Here is a 21,393-nt window from a genome sequence, read left to right on the forward strand (position 1 = left end):
GAATGAGGAGATGGAGAATGAGGAGAGGAGGAGGTCATGGAGAATGAGGAGAGGAGGAGATGGAGAATGAGGGGATGAGGAGAGGAGGAGGAGACGGAGAATGAGGGGATGAAGAAAGAGGAGAGGAGGAGGTCATGGAGAACAAAGAGAGGAGGAGATGGAGAATGAGGGGATGAAGAATGAGGAGAGGAGGAGATGGAGAATGAGGGGATGAAGAAAGAGGAGAGGAGGAGGTCATGGAGAACAAAGAGAGGAGGAGATGGAGAATGAGGGGATGAAGAATGAGGAGAGGAGGAGGGGATGAAGAATGAGGAGAGGAGGAGGAGATGGAGAATGAGGACAATAAGGAGAATGAGGAGAGATGGAGAATTAGGAGAAGGGGATGGAGAATGAGGAAAGGAGGTGGAGATGGAAATGAGCGGAGGAGGAGATGGAGAATGAAGGAGAGAATGAGGAGAGGAGGAGGAGATGGAGAATGAGAAGAGGAGGAGAGGAGGAGGGGGAGATGGATTGGGAGAATGAGGAGAGGAGGAGGGGGAGATGGAGTGGGGGAATGAGGAGAGGAGAAGGAGTGGCAGGTGAAGGAGTGGGGAGACTGAGGAGAGGAGAAGGAGTGGGAGAATGAGGAGAGGAGAGAGGGGAGGCTGAGGATTAGGGGAGAAGAAGGAGATGAAAGGAGCAGGACGAGAAAATGAGGAAGAGAAAGGGAGACGAGGATGAGCTGGCGCATATGGGAAGAAGAAGAGGAGGGGAGGCAGGGGAGTGGAGAGGAGGAGTCTTTAGGGGAGGAGAAGGAGGAGCACGTGGAGGAGCGCTGCGCTCTAGTTGTCGGGGACGCTCTGCAGGTAGGCGAGGATGTGCTGGATCTTCTGCAGCCGCTCCCGGAGGCTGGTCATGGCCAGGACCGAGAGCTGGTGGCGCGGGTCGATGGGCAGCACGGCCAGGAGCCACCAGCAGCAGGCGGGACCGTTGGGGGTCGCCTGGAGAAGGAGGAGGAGGAGGAGGAGGAGGAGGAGGAGAAGGTTTTAGGGTCAGTACACAAGACCTACACAAAAGCCCAGTTGTCATGTTTACTTTTTAATTGATGCAATAATGAGTAGGGTTGGGTATCGTTTGGGTTTTATCCGATACCGGTGCCTACTCGGTACTTTTTAAACGGTTCCGGTGCTAAAACGGTTCTCGAACCGGTACTTAAAAAAACGAAACTGCACACACTTGCATACATGCACGACTTGTTATGAGTAATAATAATAATATTAATTACTTGCTGAAAGCAGGCAGGCACGCATCATGGCGCAACATTATTGCCAAAGTCATATTAAGTAACATAACTCAGGTGCGCAAGGCAGCCACAGGAGACGCCAACATTGTTTTCAACCGCTCGGTACCGCGCTGTATTAATTCCCAACTTTTAAAAAGTAAAAGTATTTGAAGCGAATAACGACTGTTTTTGATTGAAACTTTCTGTTTATTTGGTTTTGAACAGAAAGTTTTGGATGCATGCATCGGCTTTGAGTTTGTTTGTTTGTTACTTTAAAATTACATTCGCTCGCAACACACACACACACACACACACACACACACACACACACACACACACACACACACACACACACACACACACACACACACACACACACACACACACACACACACACACACACACACACGTTCATTCACGTTCACCCACTACAACCTGCCGATCACTACAACATGCCGATCGTCAACGCGCTGCGATGCCGCAGCGCGTTGACAAGTCCGTCCCGAGTCTCGAGGAGCCATAGGCTTTATGGTTTATATGTTTGAAAGCCGTGACACACTCTTTTACCAGTTGGCCTGAAATACCACGCCTCGCAGTCATGGACCTATAAAGAAAGTCGTATGCGTGTTTAGCGCAACATTGAAAAGGGTCCCGTCTGAAACAGTGTCGCGCAGAGCTGCGTTCCGAACGTTGTGTAATCAAATACACCGGTATGGCGGTATATAACAAAAGCATTTCCTAACGAAAATACACACCGTTATTCAGTCTGAACCGGTTTAGCGCCCAGCACTAACGCAAGTTGACGCCGCGTTATAAAACGCCAGGCACCGTTATGAGGAACCGAAATGTGCGTTCTTATTCGATCTCGTTACAACCGTTTACGTCGGAACCGGTTCCCTACTGGAACCGAGTTTCGGTGCTCAACCCTAATAATGAGTCACTCAAAGGTAATGATACGGAGGCTATCGACCAATGTGTTTAATGGACTGATGATTAGACGGAGAAACGCCGCGCTTCAATGGACCGAACGGCTCAACTGCAATTCGAGTGCCTGAGTTTGCTTGTTTGACGTGTGGGTTTGTGTGAATGCAAGGGCCTGGCTTTAGTGTGTTGTGTCTACCTGTGACAGCGAGCGTGCATGCGTGTGCCTTAGGAGGCAATAAGTCGCACAAGGATTAGCCAGGGGAACAAGGACCAATCACATTCTTAACCTGAGCTGACCTCAGGAGACTCCGCCCCCTGCCTGACATCATCTCTAAATAGTGTGTTCTTGAATCCTTCCGAGCAGCTTTCTTGCGGCATTTCTTGGAGGCCCGCCCCATTTTTGTCTTCATCTCTCGGAATTCTGAGAGTAGACCGAGAGCAGTGATGACGCTCTCAACAAAAAGGGCTGCGCCCGTAAAGAGATTTATTTTCTTTGTATTTGTACCACATTGGTCATTTTAAATGTTCTTAAACACTTGATAACATTGCTACTTTATTCTGGTCACCGATGTATGCATTGCACGGTCTTGCTGAGCGTACAATACAATGTCAAGTTGTGTTTTTCGTTTTCGGGCTGTCTTGCTAAAGGATATTGTACCTAAAAATAAAAAACGACCAATTTCATGACACAATCACAAAGACGAACGGGAACGCTATAAATGCTCGGAGACTGGAAATGACGTCAGAAGTGCAACTCGGAAGGCTGGCGTCCGAGGATTAAGGAACACACCTTAAGCCCTTTGATTTAAGACCAGGGCAGGGTCACGACCACACCACTACAGGAATGGAGGATTAAACCCCCAATGACTCGGTTGGTCCATTATCATTCAGATTCGTCATTCTGAAACATTTCTTTGCCCAATTTCTAGAGGCATTGGGAGGTTAAGCTCAGAACAGTTTGCAGCAACTCAACAACCTTTATATATATTTAAAGAAGGTAGAGACACACTTTAAGGCCCATTCTAGAACCTTGTCCTCACCTTTCCCATCTCTTAACTGAATGATAACTAAACATGGTTAACACACTGCAGAACCCGGATCACACACATTGTGGGATAGAGGATGGGGAGGGTGGGGGGTGAACCGTACCTGGATGTCGGCCTCGCGGGCAGGCATGGGTCCGAAGTGCTGGAGGATCTGGTTGTGGAAGCGCACCTTGAGGTTCTGGAACCACCTGACCGCCTGGTCGTACACGCCGTCATGGAGCCGCTGCAGCCGGACCAGCTCCTCGCCGTCCTCTACCTGGGGGAGGAACACCTGTTAGCTCCACCCATCCACAGAGCCCCTCCTACTCACAGAGCTCATTCATAGCTCCACCCACTCAGAGACCCTCATTCATATAGCTTCTCCCACTCAGAGCCCCTCATATGGCTCCTCCCACTCAGAGCCCCTCTCATTCATATAGCTCCTCCCACTCAGCCCTTCTCATTCATATAGTTCCTCCCACCCAAGACCTTCTCATTAATTTAGCTCCTCCCACTCAGCCCCACTCATTCACATGGCTCCTCCCACTCAGAGCCCCTCTCGTTCATTTAGCTCCTCCCACTCATTCACATAGCTCCTCCCACTCAGAGCCCCTCTCATTCATATAGCTCCTCCCCCTCCTAGAGCCCCTCTCATTCATATTGTTCCTCCCACTCAGATCCCCTCTTTCATATAGCTCCTCCCAATCCTAGAGCCCCTCTCATTCATATAGCTCCTCCCACTCAGATCCCCTCTTTCATATAGCTCTTCCCACTCCTAGAGCCCCTCTCTTTCATATAGCTCCTCCCAATCCTAGAGCCCCTCTCATTCATATAGCTCCTCCCACTCCTAGAGCCCCATACATAGTCAGATCCCCACCCCCTCATAGAGCTGCTCCCATCACCAGAGCTCTTCCGACCAGGGCTTACCCGGGTGTCCTCCAGGTGCTCGATGTCTGCAATGCTGTAGCCGTCCCGCATCCCCCGGGACAACACCCGGAACCGCTTCCCCCCGATGGTGTCCACCACGGAGCGGCCGTCGGGCAGGAAGTGGACGCTCCGGATGATCAGCATGCAGCCGTGGTCCACGAACCTCGAGGCGGAACAGGGTTGTTTAGGTAGGTCCCGGTGAGACACCAGGAGTACTTAACGCTGTTGTACCGCAGATTGTTACCATTTAAAGCTGCTGTCCGTCACTTTGTTACTACTTAAAGCTGCTGTAGGTCCTGGTGATACACCGCAGAGTACTTAAAGCTGCTGTAGGTAACATTGTTACACCGGAAGGAATACTTAAAGCTGCTATACGTCACATTGTTACTAAGTGCTATACGACATATTGTCACTACTTAAAGCTGCTGTACGTCGCATTGTTACACCAGGGGAATACTTAAAAAAATAAAAATAATAATAATTGTTAGCCAATATTATCACTTTAAAAACATGATATTAACTAACACTTTGGAATACTTTCAGGAAAACTTCAGAAACCTTTTTTACTTGTGATATAAATCCAGGGGCTTTTCCCCTCATAATTTGGTTCAATGCGTACTGAAGCCTTGCCACATGAAGAACACTGCTTGCATGTGAGGAAGAACGTATAAACAATCTCTAACTTTAGCCGACCCCCTTAAATCCAAGCAGTACAGCGCGTTCCTCATCCAACCAGAACAAATGAATGCATAAAAAAACTCCAACAACACCGAGAAGAGGGGAGCAAAATTGAGCCAGAGAGGACCGGCAGGTCCTCATGACCCGGCGGACACCCACCGCACGCGTGTGTGCGTGCTTGCGAGAATCCCTGTCGATGTGCGCACGTACATTTGTGTTTGAGAGTTGGTGTGCGCATGTTTGTGTGTGTGTGTGTGCGTCTGGGTCCACGTTTGCCTACCCTTGGGTGGGGTCACTGATGCACATGCCAAACTGGCGCGTGCCGGTGTCCATGCAGCGGCGGATCATCAGGCGGTAGCGGGGCTCGAACACGTGCAGCGGACACGGCACCGTGGGGTAGGCCATGGTGCACACGAAGATGGGCACGCTGCGGGTCAGGCTGCCACACACACACACACACCGGGTCAGGTCACGTGACACCACACACCACTTCATTGATCTACCGTATACATCACATTTCAGGATAACGCAAATAATTACAGATAGAGTTAAAATACACAATACATGTCTAATAAGATGAGGTCAGAATACATAGCATGAAACCTAATAATAAGCGGACGGAAAATGAGGGTGTCACAGCAGCAGAAATACAGGACGGAATTATAACAAATATCACGTATTTAACATGACAAAATGCCAAGAATTAGTAATAAGGCTGAAACAGATTTTGCTCGAGAGGTAGGAATGTAAAGTAGGAAAAATGAACCTCAAAGGTAAGAATGAGAGTGGGAGAAGAGGGATGGAACAGATCAGTGAGGAGGAGAGAAGGCGAGGAGAAGAGGAGATAAGAAGGTGCAGAGAGGAAGTGACAGGGTCAGGTTGGTGGGATGGTGGGGAGAGAGAGGAGGCACGAAGGTTAGACGTTGAGGAAGAGAGAGGTTGAGGAGTTCAACAGGGTGGTCAGGAGGCCAGGAGAAAAGCAGCTCAGAAGATAAGGAGAGGAGGTGACTCACTCGGACAGCTCCTGCGTCTCCTCGAGGTTGGTCTTGCTCCTCTCCTTGTGCCCCTCCCCCAGCCGCTCCCTGATGAGGTCATCCAGCACCCGGGTCACAACGTACTTCCTGCACGCCAGGTACTGGAGCGGGGGGAGGGAGAGGGAGTGAGGTGGAGAGAGAAAGAGGGGAGAAATCTCAGATGTATATCAATGGACTGCCTTTATACAGCACTTCCCTAACCAGTGGCCACTCAAAGCGCTTCATAACATTGCCTATCAAGCACCCATTCCTTCACACATTCACACACCGACGGCGGTGTCTATCCATGCCAGGCCACAGCCACCTCGTCGGGAGCAGTTGGGGTTAGGTGTCTTGCCACCTAACCCCAGGTGTCTCCTTGACACCTCGACAGCTAGGAGGAGACGGGGGATCAGACTAGCCGGTGTGAATTTCGTTAACGAAAAATATGACGGAAAATGTTCGTCAACAACCTTTTTTCCGTGACTAAGACGAGACGCTGACAAGCTAAAAATAGATCTGTGATCATAAAAACCACGACGAAATGTACGTTTTGTTTTCGTTGACGAGACGAGACGGGACTAAAATGTCCAATCATTACCCTCCCGTAAGGTTGTTATGCAACTGTTCACCCCTCCAGTAAATAGGACGGACCTTAGCGACAACGGGAGGTAACGTTATGCATTGTACATATTTATAATTCAAAATTCTTCCCAGTTTTATTCCACAGATACTCTAGGGTCTATAGCATATAACCGTGTTGTCTGATTAGTATAATTCAGAGCTGTGGACTCGAGTCACATGACTTGGACTCGAGTCAGACTCGAGTCATGAATTTGATGACTTTAGACTCGACTTGACTAAATCTAAAAAGACTTGCAACTCGACTTGGACTTTAACATCAGTGACTTGTGACTTCACTTGGACTTGACCCTTTTGACTTGAAAAGACTTGCTACTTTCCTCGAACCTAAAGATTAAAATGTATGTTTACACGACACTGACCGCTCTATCTCCCTTTGCACGTGACCTGTGTGCGGCACGACATCCAATCAAATTAGATCGACGTTGTTTCTGTATGATACATACATGACACACACACCCGCGCGCCAGTAGGCAAAAAGTGGAAAAGTGGATTTATTGCCTGATTCAAGTCTTTGTTATCACGTAAAAGTAGTCCGGTAAGCGTGTCCGGTTGCTTAGCGACGGGACATGGGTGTTTATTAATGACGTGTCCGCGCGCGGCCGAAATAACTGTAAATGAGTAGGCTACTACTAGTACTTTTGCAGGCTGAACGTTAAAATACTTCTTAACTTAGAGAGATGGCATCTGCAGTAGTGCGCAATTGGACCTTCGAGGATTCCTGGTCACTAAATTCCAGTAAGACCACTCTCTCCCTCCAGTCTTGGCTGCGGACTCGCATCCAAATTCCTCTTGTTTGCGGCGGAGCTTAGGGTAAATATAAAGATCTGACGAGAAATTGACGTTGCTGCGCTGTCCTGCTCCTTCTTAATTGAAGGAGCAGGCAGAGAACAGCTCTCTCCTGCTGTGCTTTCATTAAAATCCAATTTAAAATCCCCGATAACGGACACTTTTGTTACTGCCATGTATACAGTACATTCGGAACACATTTTAGGAACAGATCTATGCCGCAACATAGAAATCTATGTGGATCAGATGTGCCATGTAAACGCGGCTACTGTAGATTTGCAAAGCGCTGCTTACGTGGAACTCATCTCCACGACATTCCATTGTTTAGGTTCCATTGCTTAGGTTCCTTTGCTTATGTTCCATTGCTTAGGTTCCATTGTGTTCAACGCAGCTTAGCAAGCCACCAGCACCAGCAAGCCACCAGCAACAGAAAGTCCTTTCAACGTCACTGCACACGCTACTATTACATGTAGATTATTTTATTTTATTTTATTTTTGAGAGTGAGGATATCTTTTATAAAGTGGTGACATGCTTGAAAAGGTTAAGCTTACACTTTTGAAATTAGTGTTTGAACAATGTTCTTCCAAAAAAAGGCTTAATAAATACAAATCTTAAATATTATTTCTCTGTTGTTGAAAGGACTCGAAAGGACTCGAAACTCAAACGGTAGGACTTGGGACTCGACTTGAGACTTGTCGGCCTTGACTTGTGACTTGACTCGGGACTTGCCTGTCTTGACTCGGGACTTGACTCGGGACTTGACGGCAAAGACTTGAGACTAACTTGTGACTTGCAAAACAATGACTTGGTCCCACCTCTGGTATAATTCATTTTTCACAATTTACCGGCTCTCGTTTTGAGGAAAATCACCGCGCCATTTGTTTCAATGGGAATCGCCACGGTCTATACTTTTCAACATAAGGTGGACTTTGAAATTCGTCCCAGCCTTTATACCCAAGATACTAAAGGGTCTATAGCATATAACCGAAATTTCTGATTACAGTTTAATGCATTTTTGACAATTTACCAGCTATCGTTTTGAAGGCTGAACAGACAAGAATACTAAAGTGTGACGTCACGTTTCCATTGCAACCGATTTTCGGTTCTACACAAACCAAATTAACAAGGGGAAATCCTATGCCCCACAAACCTTTTATAGACAAGGAACTATTTCGTTGCGAATTGATTTGTGAGTTTGCTTTACCAATGATGTAAGTAATATTGAGAATAGATTGTCTTTATATAAAAAAACTAAACTAACGTTGACAAACTTTTCCTTTTAGTACCCCAGGGGAATGCATGAACGCCTCGACATGTTTCGATTGGTAGTGATTTTCACCACTTGAAATTTATTTATTTTAATTTTGAAAGAAACAACACATGGAAGCAATGGAGAACGCCATCTCTCGTTCGGTTGTTTAGAACTGAAAATCCGGTTGCCAGGAAAACGTAACGTTTTCACTTTAGCACTCTATTTGAGTGGAACAACTTAGCAGGTGTCCATATATATAGGTTTAGCCTAATTGAACTAGTTTAAAAAGAGAATTTTTTTTACTAAAAGTAATGACTAAAAGTTGACTAAAATGTAAGGACTTTTTGTTGACTAAAACTAAAGGAAAACAATGACTAAAATGTGACTAAATCTAATAAGCATTTTCATCAAAAAACTAAATCTAAAATAGCTGACAAAATGAACACTGAGACTAGCACCCTTCCAGTTACCAGCCGACCCGCTCGACCTCCACACAAGCCGAGGGTCTTACCTCCTTCAGGCTCTCCTTGCAGAGGGGACACTGGGGCGTGTGGTCCAGGCAGCGCTCCAGACAGCTCTTACAGAAGGTGTGTCCGCAGGGCGTGGTGACGGGCTCGTAGAACAATCTGCAGACCAGGGGAGCGCACCACTGTCATGTGGTCGTAGGAAACCATACGTACAGGGGGATGCACTGCTGGAACACGGCTCTGGATGAAGCGACATGCTCGGCACGAGGCACGGGCGTGTAAAACACCCGGCGTTGGCTTGTTGAATGGAAGCCACGGGGGCCATTCTGGTCTCAAATAGAAGAGGACCACCCAACGATAGGTAGCCAGCTGGCTGACCCTGGGCGTTATTTAAGGGGCTGTAGTTAAGGTTGGAGTACCATCATTTGAATTTGCCATAACATAACCATCCGTCAGCAATTAGCGAGTGAAATGTGCCACGAGAATATCGGTTTCCAAATGCCTGCCTCTGTGTGAGGCTGCTCAGACTTAGCACTGCTCACGTCACGGACCCGTTCTGAGAGGACTCATTTCCTGGAGTCAAATCGTACTCTCTTTGGAACCGTTATTGATTGAACACCGGAATGTAAAATATCGGTCAATGTTTTGCAAGGACCTATTTGTGACTGTCCTCAGCCTATCTTGTAAATTGCTTTGGATTAACTTCATCTGCTGACTTTAATGCGGAGAGAGTCTTCCACCCTCCCCCCCAGGGATAAGTGGTCCCTTTATTGACTTGTGTTCTGTGTGAGCTCCCCGGGCTCTCACCTGATGCAGAGGGCACACTCCAGGTCACTGGACTTGGGCTGGCCCTGGGGGATCGACCTCCTGGCCGGGGAGCAGGAGGACACCTGGCCCCGGGGCGCCTCACTCTGCTCACCTACAGCGAGACGGAGGGAAAACAAAAGACACAGGAACACGCCGTCACCCCAGGAGGAAGGCAGCGTCTCAACATGGTTACCGAGACCACCGAAGGACCCATAGTGGCGGGTTATTGATTTGTTTGAGCAAACATTGAACAGTGAAAGAACCAGTGTCATATCCAGAAGATACCTGTATACTGTAATGCCATGCATTGAGAGTCACCAAACCATTCACAAACAACCAATTATCTACCATCTATCATACAGTGGTTCAATGTTGACATGTTGCATTACACATCGACATTCAGCTAAGCTTTATATATGCAAGATAAACAATGAGTAGGTGAGAGTACTCACTGGCCTCCAGGTATAGGCTTCTGGGTGTTTCAGTTTAAACAGTACCTGTATCCTGAATCCTGACCTTCTATTTAGCTGTAGTTTAGAACTGAATTTGTGTGTCATCTCTGACCAGCAGTTCCTAGACATTTGAGCTAGACGCATGTTGTCGGAACGGCGTCCGAACGCCGACCGCTGTACGCTAGCGCGTCACGAGTGTCCGCCCCCGCCCACACGGACCTCCTTGTCTCTTCTGCTTGCTCCCCCCGACGCTCCGCAGCCCTGGTCCCGCCCCCGACACCGACAGCTTCCTCTTCAGCAGCCCGGCCCTGTCCTGGTCCCCCAGCTGGGGGGCGGACCACACGCGCTTCAGCCCCTCCCCCGCGAGGCCGGCCGCGTGGCCGCAGAGCGAGTTGGTCCGGCTCAGAGCGGCACGCTCCACGCTCTCCGGCGGCTCGTCAGCCTGGAGGAGAAGTACGGCGGGAATAATGTGTGAGGAATACAAAGGAATACTCCCTCAAACATTCCCTCAAACAATAATGTGTGAGGAATACAAAGGAATACTCCCTCAAACATTCACTCAAACAATAATGTGTTAGGAGCATCAAATGAATATTCACTCAAACATTCAACAATAAGGGTTTAGGAACATCAAATGAATATATATCCACCGTGTGGTTTGGTAATATATATATATGCTTGAGCAAGATGCTCTAACCCTTTACGGCTCAGTATCTAGAACCGTTTCACTTAAAGACACTTTCGATAATAGTGTCTGCTAAATGTCTAATCAATTCTAGACTTGACATTAAAACCGTTGACTCGTGATACGACTAAACAGATGATGGTGGACCAATTGGATGTCCGACCTTCTCTGTGGCGTTGCGCAGCGAGGCAGCGCGGGTCAGGTGACAGGGGTTCGCCGGGCCGGTTTGCTCCGGCTCGTTGTGCGTTCCGCGAGAGTCGGCGTCGGAGGTGGCGTTGGCGAGGGTTTTGGCGCGGATGTGTGGCGAGGCGTGGCTCTGCGTGGTCGCCCTCAGGCCCTCCTTCACCGTCTCCCCGGCCGGAGAGAGCAGGTCACACAGGATCTGTCGACCGAAGAAGGACGGCGTAAACACCCAGGACATACCTTTGTTTAAAAATGGCGTTCCTCAAAATGGAGACCGGGCCGTGATAAAGGAATGAGATGCAGAGGTCAACGTGATCATTTAAGGGGAAATGGATGTAATTGAACACATTCCGGATAGTTAACAGTCCTATCCCTCTCCGGGGAAGGGACAGGGTTTGATCCCCAGTGTCTGCAGTCATAATGGATCCAATATGTAATGACTAACAAAAAAACTGAATGCTGCGACATTTAACAACTGAAGAGAAATCAAATTTAATGGTTTGACGAAATACTGTTAACAAAACAAACTTGCCCTGAGGTAAAAGCCTTAACAGAAAAGGGAATGTTATGGGTTGTCTGCTCCAAGCACTACACACAAATTGCTTCCCTGCAGGCAACAACAGACTCGCGGGGGCCAAGCTAATGTTCCGCTAAGACGGCTTGCAAGGCGCACGTCTAATCACAGGATTGACATATTGACCCATCCATTCTTTTGTCGTATTTGTGTTGATACTCGTTTGCCCACATTGAGATGTTCTCCAGCGGATAAGGATAGAAATGATCACACGCTTATCCTCCAATGATAAGATTGAGAAACACTAAAACATCAACAGCTCGATAAGAAGGCCTCAACAACGTAGGGTCAGGAGGTAGTCGTTTCCTTGTGTGCGGGTGTCCTTTAATAAATCCCAATCAATTTGAAAGCATATTTAATCTCTGATCAAAAGTTGCATGGGCTGCAGTTGTCAAACTTAATGACATTTATATGCTATTTAGTAAGTTTAAAATAATGATAATCGAAGAGGGAATTCATCTACTGTCGCAGCAACAGGTTTCGAATGCATTTTTAAACTTTAAAATCATAACAAAGGAGACAGGCAGCCTTTACAGTGACCCTACACACAGTATAGGCTTAGGCCACATCACAGCAGGCAAAAAGTATGACATTTGGCATCCTTCATTTCCATTGCCAGATCAAGCATGTTCATAGAACATACATCTCTTCATGTTCTATTTATGTAAAAATGTTGTTCCTCAAATGTGAATGACGTTTTTGTGCGACTCTTTACAGAGTGCAACTACAGCCGCTATGACTGGCTGACGGCTAGCACCGTTTAGAACAAGCTATTCTGCTGGCTATGTTTGCTGTTCAACATCATTGAGGGGACATGGAACAGCGCCGGATTTAGCAGCCTTAACAGCTTCACCAAGGCAGCTTTAAGACATCAGGCCATGGGTGATGGGTTAGTTTTACTTTGCACTGTGTAGGAGCGATAATGTTGTTGTGATACTAGTTTATAAAGCATTTTTTGTAATGCTTGGAAACACAAATACTGTATATTGTTGGAATTTAGGCAGTCGGCTTAATGGTAATGCTGTGTGTGGATGTCGCTTAATAAGCAAATTAAATGAACCCGTTCACTACTACTCCTGTGGGCTTAATATTCTGGCTGGAATAGCTGTCGTAAAATATGTGGCATAAAGGCCTACCTGTATGTTTCATTTTTGTCAATGAACCGGAGGTGCACTTGTAATATTGTCGCTACTTTATCGAATCCCTTGAAGTTGCGAAAGCATCCGGTGAACATAACAATAACTGTGAACACTTGTTTTTCTGTCATGTGTGTGATGTGCAATCTGGTTGCGGAGTAACGTAAGGAAAGATCTGATGGTGATGTTTCATTACTCTAGTATGGCGACACATTAGTGCCATAATTCACTAATGTGATAAAAGATGCATTCGGGCGTATTATATTATTCCACACGCGTAGATATTAACTGCGAGCGCAAAAAATGATCTCTGCGCGCGCGCAAATTACCTCTGCGCGCGCAAAACAGCCTCTCGCGCGTAACAGCCTCTCGCGTATGATGTTCTGCTCTCGCGCGCAAATTTAGTTTTGGCACTATGGGGGAGGGAACCAAGGCAGGGCGGGCTTTCCTATGATTGGCCGTTTCTGAAGCGCGATATTTGATTGACAGCCCTCCTCTCATTCCATTCTGAATTGTACAGTAAATGGCTGAAACGATAGTTACGTATTGTAACTCTAGATTCTATGAGTATAGGCGCAGCCTTTTAAGGCTATCGCTATTGGGTTATCCCTAGGCGTGAGCCGTAGCACTGAAAGATTTGTAATCCCCGACCACCAACAGCGTGGGCCTCAATTACGTCCACGTGCGGCGTGCCTCAACGACGTCCGCATTTCGCAGATATAGTCGAGCGCCGGCGGACGTTCTGCTCCCAATAAACAGCTTTTCTTCAGCTATTTAAAGGACAATGAGGCCGACACTTAAAAGGCTGCGCCTATACTCATAGAATCTGGAGTTACAATACGTAACTATCGTTTCAGCCATTTACTGTACAATTCAGAATTGAATGAGAGGAGGGCTGTCAATCAAATATCACGCTTCAGAAACGGCAAATCATAGGAAAGCCCGCCCTGCCTTGGTTCCCTCCCCCATAGTGCCAAAACTAAATTTGTGCGCGAGAGCAGAACATCATACGCGAGAGGCTGTTACGCGCGAGAGGCTGTTTTGCGCGCGCAGAGGTCATTTGCGCGCGCGAAGAGATCATTTGCGCGCTCGCAGTTAATATCTACGCGTGTGGAATAATATAATACGCCCGAATGCATCTTTTATCACATTAGTGAATTATGGCACTAATGTGTCGCCATACACTAGCTCTGCGGTAACGCAAAGTGGTGTGCGTGTGCGCTGGTGTTGTTGCTGAAGATCAACTGTCTTGTTGTGGATGTCATGCAGTAGCGCATATTGTGGCTGCGTTGGCTGTATCGGCACCCGATATGACATTTGTGTGCATGTCCGAGTGTTTGGGGGTTAGCCGTTGGTGGAATTCGTTACTGAAGGCTGATTGAATGATAATTATGAAACCCTTCTTTGGCATCGAGTTATCCATTATTGTTATTGCTGTGCTTACTGAAAAGGTTCCTGAACCCTTTGGCTATAGGTTCCCAGACACCAGTGAAAGGAAAGGGTTCAAAAAAGTGTTCAGAAATCATCTAAATGAATTTAATAAAAAGGATATTATCGTCATAGAAGATCATGTTCTGTTTTTTTCCGCCCTAATTTATTAGCTACGGGGCGAATTTCCAGGCACTAGAAAAGTCTTTCGGAGGAGTCACAAGGCCTGAATGACTGGCCTGATCAGAGCTAACATCCATACATGCTGACGTGTTGTATGAATATCGTGTCTGGCTGATATGCCCTGTGGCGAACTGGAAATTTGACCGTAGGGAGCATTCCTAAAAGCAATGCCTAATGAGGTAGACAATTTGGTTTAGACTTTTTCCATGCATTGCTACAGTATTTGGATAACTGCTGATAAATATCTCTGATCAACCGTGGCGGTCCTGATACACAACTTGGAACCCATCATAGCATAACAGTACATATGAAGGCTTTCGTCCCTGTACAGTATTAGTGATCAGTTCCCTCACCATTTCTACTTGGCTTCTGGCCCTGGTGAAGTTGTCGTCCATCGCCAGGCATTGGAGGAAGACCTGAAGGGACTCGTCCGTCTGTCCCATGGCGTGAAGCACCATGGCCTTCTGGAAGAATCCCTGGGGAGGGGGAGAGGAAGATCAGAGCAATCCATCAATCCATACCACTTTATCTATAGACCACATTGGGGACTGAAACTGCAATAAACAGTGCTGAATGTGGAAGAGCTGAGAGTATAGAATAGAATAGAAAAATAATAGAAAACTTGTTTTTTAATAAATTTGCAAGTCAAGGATATAACGCAAGTACACTTTAAACCTTCATTCACCTCAATTAGGAAATATGAAAAGGTATAACAACTATTTTCTGCCTTGGCCTCAATCTTCTGACCTTTTGCTGACAGTTAGTCATGGCTTCTCTGAGGTGACATAACAGCTGAACAGGGTCCCCACAGACGCAAGCTAGAAAGGTCCAGGCTGAGTGGGAGGCTGTTTTGTAACCTAGAAAGAAATTTTCCAGGCTGTCTTTTTCGACCATGGTGCAAGGGAGCACTCATTCCATTGATTGGTTTGTTGACTTCAAATGTTATTCAAATTAATAGCCTATTAGTAAAATGAACTAGGTAGCCTACATATAACTCCAGAGATTCTACTGACCGATTAACAGAGGGACTGGCTTACTTTAAAAGTTAGATTGAACCAGAATCTTAATACCGAGTCATGAAAATGTCAAACAAATATCACCTGAGCTTTGGTGGAATTATTTAATAAACAGTGATAGATGCATTTCTAATGTCAGCAGACAGTAATTAAGAAGATAATCAATAAAAACACCAAGAATAACAACATCAAAAGACTACTACTACTACTGCTGCTAGTACTACCACTTTGCTGCCTGCTATGCGAAGGCATGATCATTTTGCTTTTGCTTTAAGAATCTACCTGAATGTGCTGCCACCATGTGGACACGTTTGGTAATGCTGGCGCATATTGATGACGTCATTCACCCGTGGTTCTAGGTTCCGTTGGTCTTCGTGCATGCAGCTGAGCACATGGTAAGTCTCTAATCGTTTGTGCCTTAGACACTTTTTGTAAGTGTCTAAGGCACTTGAACTTTACTTGAACTGCTTTAGTAAGATATTCTGTTAAAGGCTAATTCTAGTTTCACTGTCTTGCATCATGTAAAACTACTTTCAGTAAGCTGTGTATCCGGTTTTACTCCTGCTATGTAACATTGACATAGTTGCTGTTGCTCAACATAAATGTACAAATCCCAAGACTAAAGTAAATTTTACAAAAAAGTGAAGCGTTTTGGATTCATTGAAGGATTGAATGGTTATCTAGCTGTCAAGTTCTGTCCAAGAACGCAATGCGAGGGCAGCACAACCACTCTAATAAAGACAATGTATTCGAACAGGGACAGAATTCCACCAACCAGGAGTTAGGGAGAGGGCGACAGCCATGCTCTGGATCATTCCAGAAAGACCTACCTCTGCTGAGCGTCTTGCTGTGAGGCAGAATTCCGTGTCCTCCATGGCGAGACGGTACTGTTTGAGACCCGTGTACGCCTCCGCCCGACACAACCTCGCCGCGATTGCCACCTCCACCGACACCTCCTCGAAAGACCCAACCTCCTCTGATGCCCCCTTCACCTCCACCAACGCCACCTCCTCTGATGCCCCTTTCACCTCCACCAACGCCACCTCCTCTGATGCCCCTTTCACCTCCACCGACGCCACCTCGGAACCTACAGCGAAGCAGAGGGAGGAAGGAGGTGATTGATAAGATGTCGAAAAAACGAAGCCAATAATTTATTTTGAGACATGAGGTGATGTGACAATGAATAATGTTCCAGCCAGTTGAATAAATCTACAAACTCTTGTCGGATCAAACGGGTAGGATGAGACGGGAAGGCAAAAAACAAGTGATGCAAAGGAGTGGTACAGTTTAGTGTTGGGGTTCAGCCCAGTCGAAAGGTTAGGGTTCGATGGGTGCAGTCTACCTGTAGGCCTCCATGAGTAGGATGCCCTAACCCCCTATGCTCCTAGATCAGGGATGGGCAACTTTCATGATAAAGAGGGCCACATTTTTCATCATAACCATCGGAGGGCCACATGACTGCACACTTCAACTAAACGTGAGCTGAGAGAAGCTACACAATTTTGAATTTGGTAGATATGATTTCCTGTATTCTGGTGCATTTTGGGTATGTTAATTGAACCAACATACATTCATTTCATGTTTTCCATGCTCAAACAGCCACATGAATGGTCAGTATTTGTATCAGTGCAAAGGGCTCCCATACATCATCATTCAATGAAGTCAAAAAACTGAAAAACAGTGGCCCAACATTAAGTGCAACAACTCAATGAACTCAAACCCAACAAGCAGTTGTAGTAGTTGTAGTGGCGACTTAAGTGGATATCTTTAATGACTATCGCTTCTAAGCAAACTAGACGCATGGGTTTGCCTTCGAATTCTATGAATTCTTCTCATCTTTCTTGACCGAGTTTTTCTGTAACTCGATCAATTATTATTCTTTTCTTTTTTTTTATTATGTGCGGGCCTGACTGAGTGAGGATGCGGGCCGCACTGAGTGAGGGAGGAGTTTGTTTAGTTTGGAGGAGACGGAAGATTTGAGGGTGAGGGATAATTCTGTTCACTTCACACAAAAATATATCTTGGAATGAGATGGCTAACTAGTCTTATAGCGTTAAGTCTACTCTCCTAATTTAGAGATCATTTTCTCCGCCGCTCGCATGCGGGAATAATTAAGACGGTAGAGACGCGGTGTCTGTCCAACTTCCAATAAGTCACCTCATCTTATCATCTTTTTTATTTATTCTTTAACCGACAAGCGACAATTTTAATCGGTTAACGTTGATTTAAAATCATCGGTTAACATCCCTAATTGAGGGTACGTCTAAATAAATGCGCCATTGATTTCATCGCAAAAAGAGTCTGCCTTCCGGAGTTGGTAGCCTCACCCGCAACCTTTAGTGTTGTAAGCAAAACACTGAATACCGTTGCATTAGGGCTGCACTTTGCGATTCACGCATGTGCGATATATGCATATCGCTGGACGTGGATCTTTTTTTTTTTTTAATAACCTTGTACGGTTCTCGTTCTCCATGACTAATCTACAAGATAAGTTTGATTTGTATAACATTTACTCTGATTTAAGGGTTCTTGGATCGGTTTGTTACTAGGGAGTGACATGCAGGCTCTGCATGCACAGCGAACCACAAATCACTGATCATGTTGATCAGTTTATTTTATGATTTCATCTTTATTATGGTCAGACAGCCAAAGCAGTCGAAGACAGCCAAAGCAGTCGAAGACAGCCCCCTGCTAGTCGTAGAACAAAACTTCAAAATGAGCTGGCAAAAAATAAACAATTCCAAAGAGAACAGCAATGTCGATGTAATTATTTTGGTTACAGAAAATACAACGTCGACAAAAAAACAGGTACTTGTCGAGAGTGCCTTGTGATTGTTGCCACAATGGACAACTTACATATTTTCCCATTTAATTTGCCACCATAAAGCTCTGTATAATGAGTGCATATCTAAATGTGAACGCCATGCAAAGACAAAGCAAAAATACATGCTGGGATGCTTTTAACAGTGTTGCACCATACGAGAGGGGTTCCAACAGACAAAATATTGCAATAAATAAAACGAAAAAATAATTGTGCAACATCCAATATCTTGCAACACTATGCTGCATACATTCTGTGTCATGCCCTGCCTCCTATAGGCTCTGCCCAGATGCCACTCCTCGCCCAAGTATCAAGAGTATCTCCAACATGTGTGTTCATGTGTGCAAGGCCTACAAGTCATTATGGGACAAAAAGTCATGCTTGAAATTGAATCATTATTCAGGTATAGAGAAATAAAGATACTTTTTTTTTTCCGTCTTTGTGTATGCAAGGAGATGATATTCTTGATGACAATGCAACCTGTTTAAGGTTCTGCATAACCCTCTGACTTTATGGTAGAGTTAAAGACATTTATGTAAATATAGTCCATAAACTGGGATTCCCAATTTGGCCAGGCTATGCTATAAGAGCATTATGTTGATTTTGCACAGAAACAAAAACAAGCTTTAATTATGGAGCTAATATATTCCTTTACTAGATTTCATTCTTGGCATTCAGTGAACACAATTGGTCGAAGTAAAGCGTAAAGTAAACCCTAACCCTATTTCAAAACTGTCATGAATTGACTCGCTTTTATGTGTAAGGACACGAGGTGAGACATCAACTGGAACAGCGTGCAACACGTGTTACACGTTATGTCACTAAAGGGGCTATGACATAACGCATTTGCACATGAATTATCTAACTCACACAGACTTTGACAACCATAAAAATACTCTTGTTATTTGGTGGTCCTAGACGTGTACTTAGGTGTTTAAGTAACTGATGGGAGGGGGGAGGGGGGGGGTGATGGGTACTATATTGCTTGAACCTAATAGTATTCCCATAGGCTTATTTTCACGTGGTTACGAAGATGAGGTATTCCAACCCTTTCAAAGAAAATCACAATTGGCAGGCCATTATTGTAGTCCGATTGAAGTAAAAGGTATACAGCCAAATATAAATGCTGATGTTCAATGATTTAAATGTCAGCAAAGTGAAGGTCCAATGATCTATGTTCAACAAGGTGATTTCATAAATAACTTGACTGACTGGATGTCAGCGTAGTCAGACCAACAATATTGGCCTAAGTATGTGCAAAGTGGATATAGTTCTAATGTGTAGGTCTTTATTGATACAGCCCTACATAAAAGCCACTCAAGATTTCTTATAGCAAGTTATATGACACTGAACCAAAAATCTCAAGTCATCATTCCAATCATGCATCATCTACTGCATAATTCGACGGTGTTACTTCGTTGCCAGTAGCTTGAAACACAGTAGAGTGCATTCAGCTTTCAGTACATCTACACCTTTAAATCATCCCACTAGCATTTATTGAATGCATTTATAAACGCAAGGATTAGAATATTAAAGTTACAAAACCTTTTCCAAGGCGTCACGATCAGCTTTATGCAATTGACACGTACTGCGCATGCCTGGGTCGCAATCACACGAACTGCGCATGTCTTGGTCGCAACAATTAAGTAATCGTGTTGCACGGGCGTTACGTGATTGGAGAATGTTGGAAAGTAGCATTCCGTCAGAGATGATCCATGTAAACAAGTATATTTCAGGGCGTATTATAAGGCATATAATGATCTTCTCTGTTACAATGTAACACAAACAATGTCCTAGCAGGCTACGGTTGGTTCTACATATCCTCAAAAACTCACCTGGTTGTATAACGTCTGATGCCAGCGACACAGCCTCCTTAAAGCATCTCCTGGTGGTCAGTTCCTGGATTTCACATATTGTTTTATACGTTTTAAGATCCTCGGGGAAGAATTTGTCCAATAGTCCACTAAGAATGACATTCACTTTGAGCTGCTGGTCGGGCGCGTGTGTCCAGTGCACTGGCTCTCCGCACAGCTTGCATTTGGAGAGTTGGCTGTGATCAGTACACCGCCTGCAGTACGAGTGTCCACACGACAGAGTCACCGGTTCACCGAGAAAACTATGACAACTGGGACAGTCAAACATATGGATGTCCTCGCCTGACCCGGGTTCCTCCTCTGGCTCCGAGACGTTCCTCTTGAAGTTCCGCAGGACACAGTCCACTAAAGTGCTGAGCTGCTCCGGGCGCACCACCCCGTCGCGCATGACCATGGTGTAGTAATCGATGGCTTCTTTGAGACGGTTCTCGGACGCCAAAGCATCGGCTTTCTGTAGAATAAGTTCCCGGTTGTCGATTTGATCTTCATCTTTCCACTCGCTCTCTGAGTCGGTCTCAATGAAGAATACGCCCTCTCCTTCTTCGTCGTCCGAGGCGGTCTCCACCTCCGGCTGCTGAAGCGACATATTGAGATTGAATCTGTTATCCTATTATTGTAGACTAAATTGCTTCCCAGCTCCTATTTCTAAACATTTTTTTGCGGTGAAGATAGAGTGACTAGTGATACACACATAGCGGTGTGGTCAACCGTTGCTTACGTAAAATGCGGCCACGTGACGGAGAACGGGCCCGCTGATTGGCCAGGACGTCTTGGTTACAAAACCTGTGTTAGGGAAGTTTCATAACCGCGGAAGAAGCACTGGTACGTGGATGTTGACGGCATGGTTGACGGTACTGCCAGCAGCTATGGTACAGGCAGAACAGAGTTGTTGGGCACTGAATTGCATGACAGCATGACAATCACGGGGTCAAAGTAAAACATATAGCCTAATGCATGAGGGTGGCTAGCATACAGAGAATACACAGAAATGGAGCAACCATTGACCATAGTGCTAATTATTCAAGTGAGAGCATTAACCAGGTCTAAAACGAATAAATAATTTATCTAGGATTAATCCAGTAGATACACAGAAAATACAGGTGTTACAATTAAAAAATGCATACAGTTCTTGCAACTGTATGCAACATACTTTCAAATAGTTGTAATTTGCATTATGTAATTATGCAAGCGTTATATGCATTTCAATAACAGACCAGGTTAAAATAGCCTATATGCAGTGCTAATAGGTTGACTT

The 21,393-nt window shown here is 45.6% G+C and overlaps 1 protein-coding gene and 2 long non-coding RNA genes across 5 annotated transcripts; 2 read left to right on the top strand and 1 right to left on the bottom strand.

Moving 5' to 3' along the window:
- Nucleotides 1-261: 261 nt before the first annotated feature.
- LOC132454080 (uncharacterized) lies at nucleotides 262-755 on the top strand. Of its 2 annotated transcripts, XR_009524866.1 has the most exons (3): nucleotides 262-402; nucleotides 463-578; nucleotides 621-755. It is a non-coding gene; the product is annotated as an uncharacterized LOC132454080 (long non-coding RNA). The 2 variants fall into 2 exon arrangements; XR_009524865.1 differs by having other exon boundaries at nucleotides 271-578.
- Nucleotides 585-20,888, bottom strand: lonrf1l (LON peptidase N-terminal domain and ring finger 1, like). 2 transcript variants are annotated; one of them, XM_060047240.1, is made up of 13 exons: nucleotides 20,100-20,888; nucleotides 16,472-16,530; nucleotides 16,274-16,435; nucleotides 14,781-14,903; nucleotides 11,087-11,305; nucleotides 10,458-10,680; nucleotides 9,787-9,898; nucleotides 9,024-9,138; nucleotides 5,829-5,950; nucleotides 5,096-5,254; nucleotides 4,138-4,300; nucleotides 3,335-3,487; nucleotides 585-980 (listed from the first exon to the last, which is right to left on the bottom strand). In XM_060047240.1, the coding sequence occupies exons 1-13, from the start codon at nucleotides 20,722-20,724 to the stop codon at nucleotides 822-824; spliced, it is 2,394 nt and encodes a 797-aa protein (XP_059903223.1). In that variant the 5' UTR covers nucleotides 20,725-20,888; the 3' UTR covers nucleotides 585-821. The 2 variants fall into 2 exon arrangements, with proteins under 2 accessions (XP_059903223.1, XP_059903222.1); XM_060047239.1 differs by having other exon boundaries at nucleotides 16,274-16,530.
- On the top strand, nucleotides 15,333-16,683 carry LOC132454081 (uncharacterized). Its single transcript, XR_009524867.1, has 2 exons — nucleotides 15,333-15,874; nucleotides 16,201-16,683. It is a non-coding gene; the product is annotated as an uncharacterized LOC132454081 (long non-coding RNA).
- Nucleotides 20,889-21,393: the final 505 nt, after the last annotated feature.

Source organism: Gadus macrocephalus, chromosome 3, assembly GCF_031168955.1.
Source record: "Gadus macrocephalus chromosome 3, ASM3116895v1".
Lineage (NCBI taxonomy): Eukaryota > Metazoa > Chordata > Actinopteri > Gadiformes > Gadidae > Gadus > Gadus macrocephalus.

Coding starts and splice junctions, on each gene's coding strand:
- lonrf1l (XM_060047239.1), bottom strand. CDS start 20,724: ATGTCGCTTCAGCAGCCGGAGGTGGAGACCGCCTCGGACGACGAAGAA. Junction 11,306..14,780: donor CCAGAAGCCAAGTAGAAATG/GTGAGGGAACTG, acceptor TTCGGTCGACAG/ATCCTGTGTGACCTGCTCTC. Junction 3,488..4,137: donor AGCACCTGGAGGACACCCGG/GTAAGCCCTGGT, acceptor TTCCTCCCCCAG/GTAGAGGACGGCGAGGAGCT.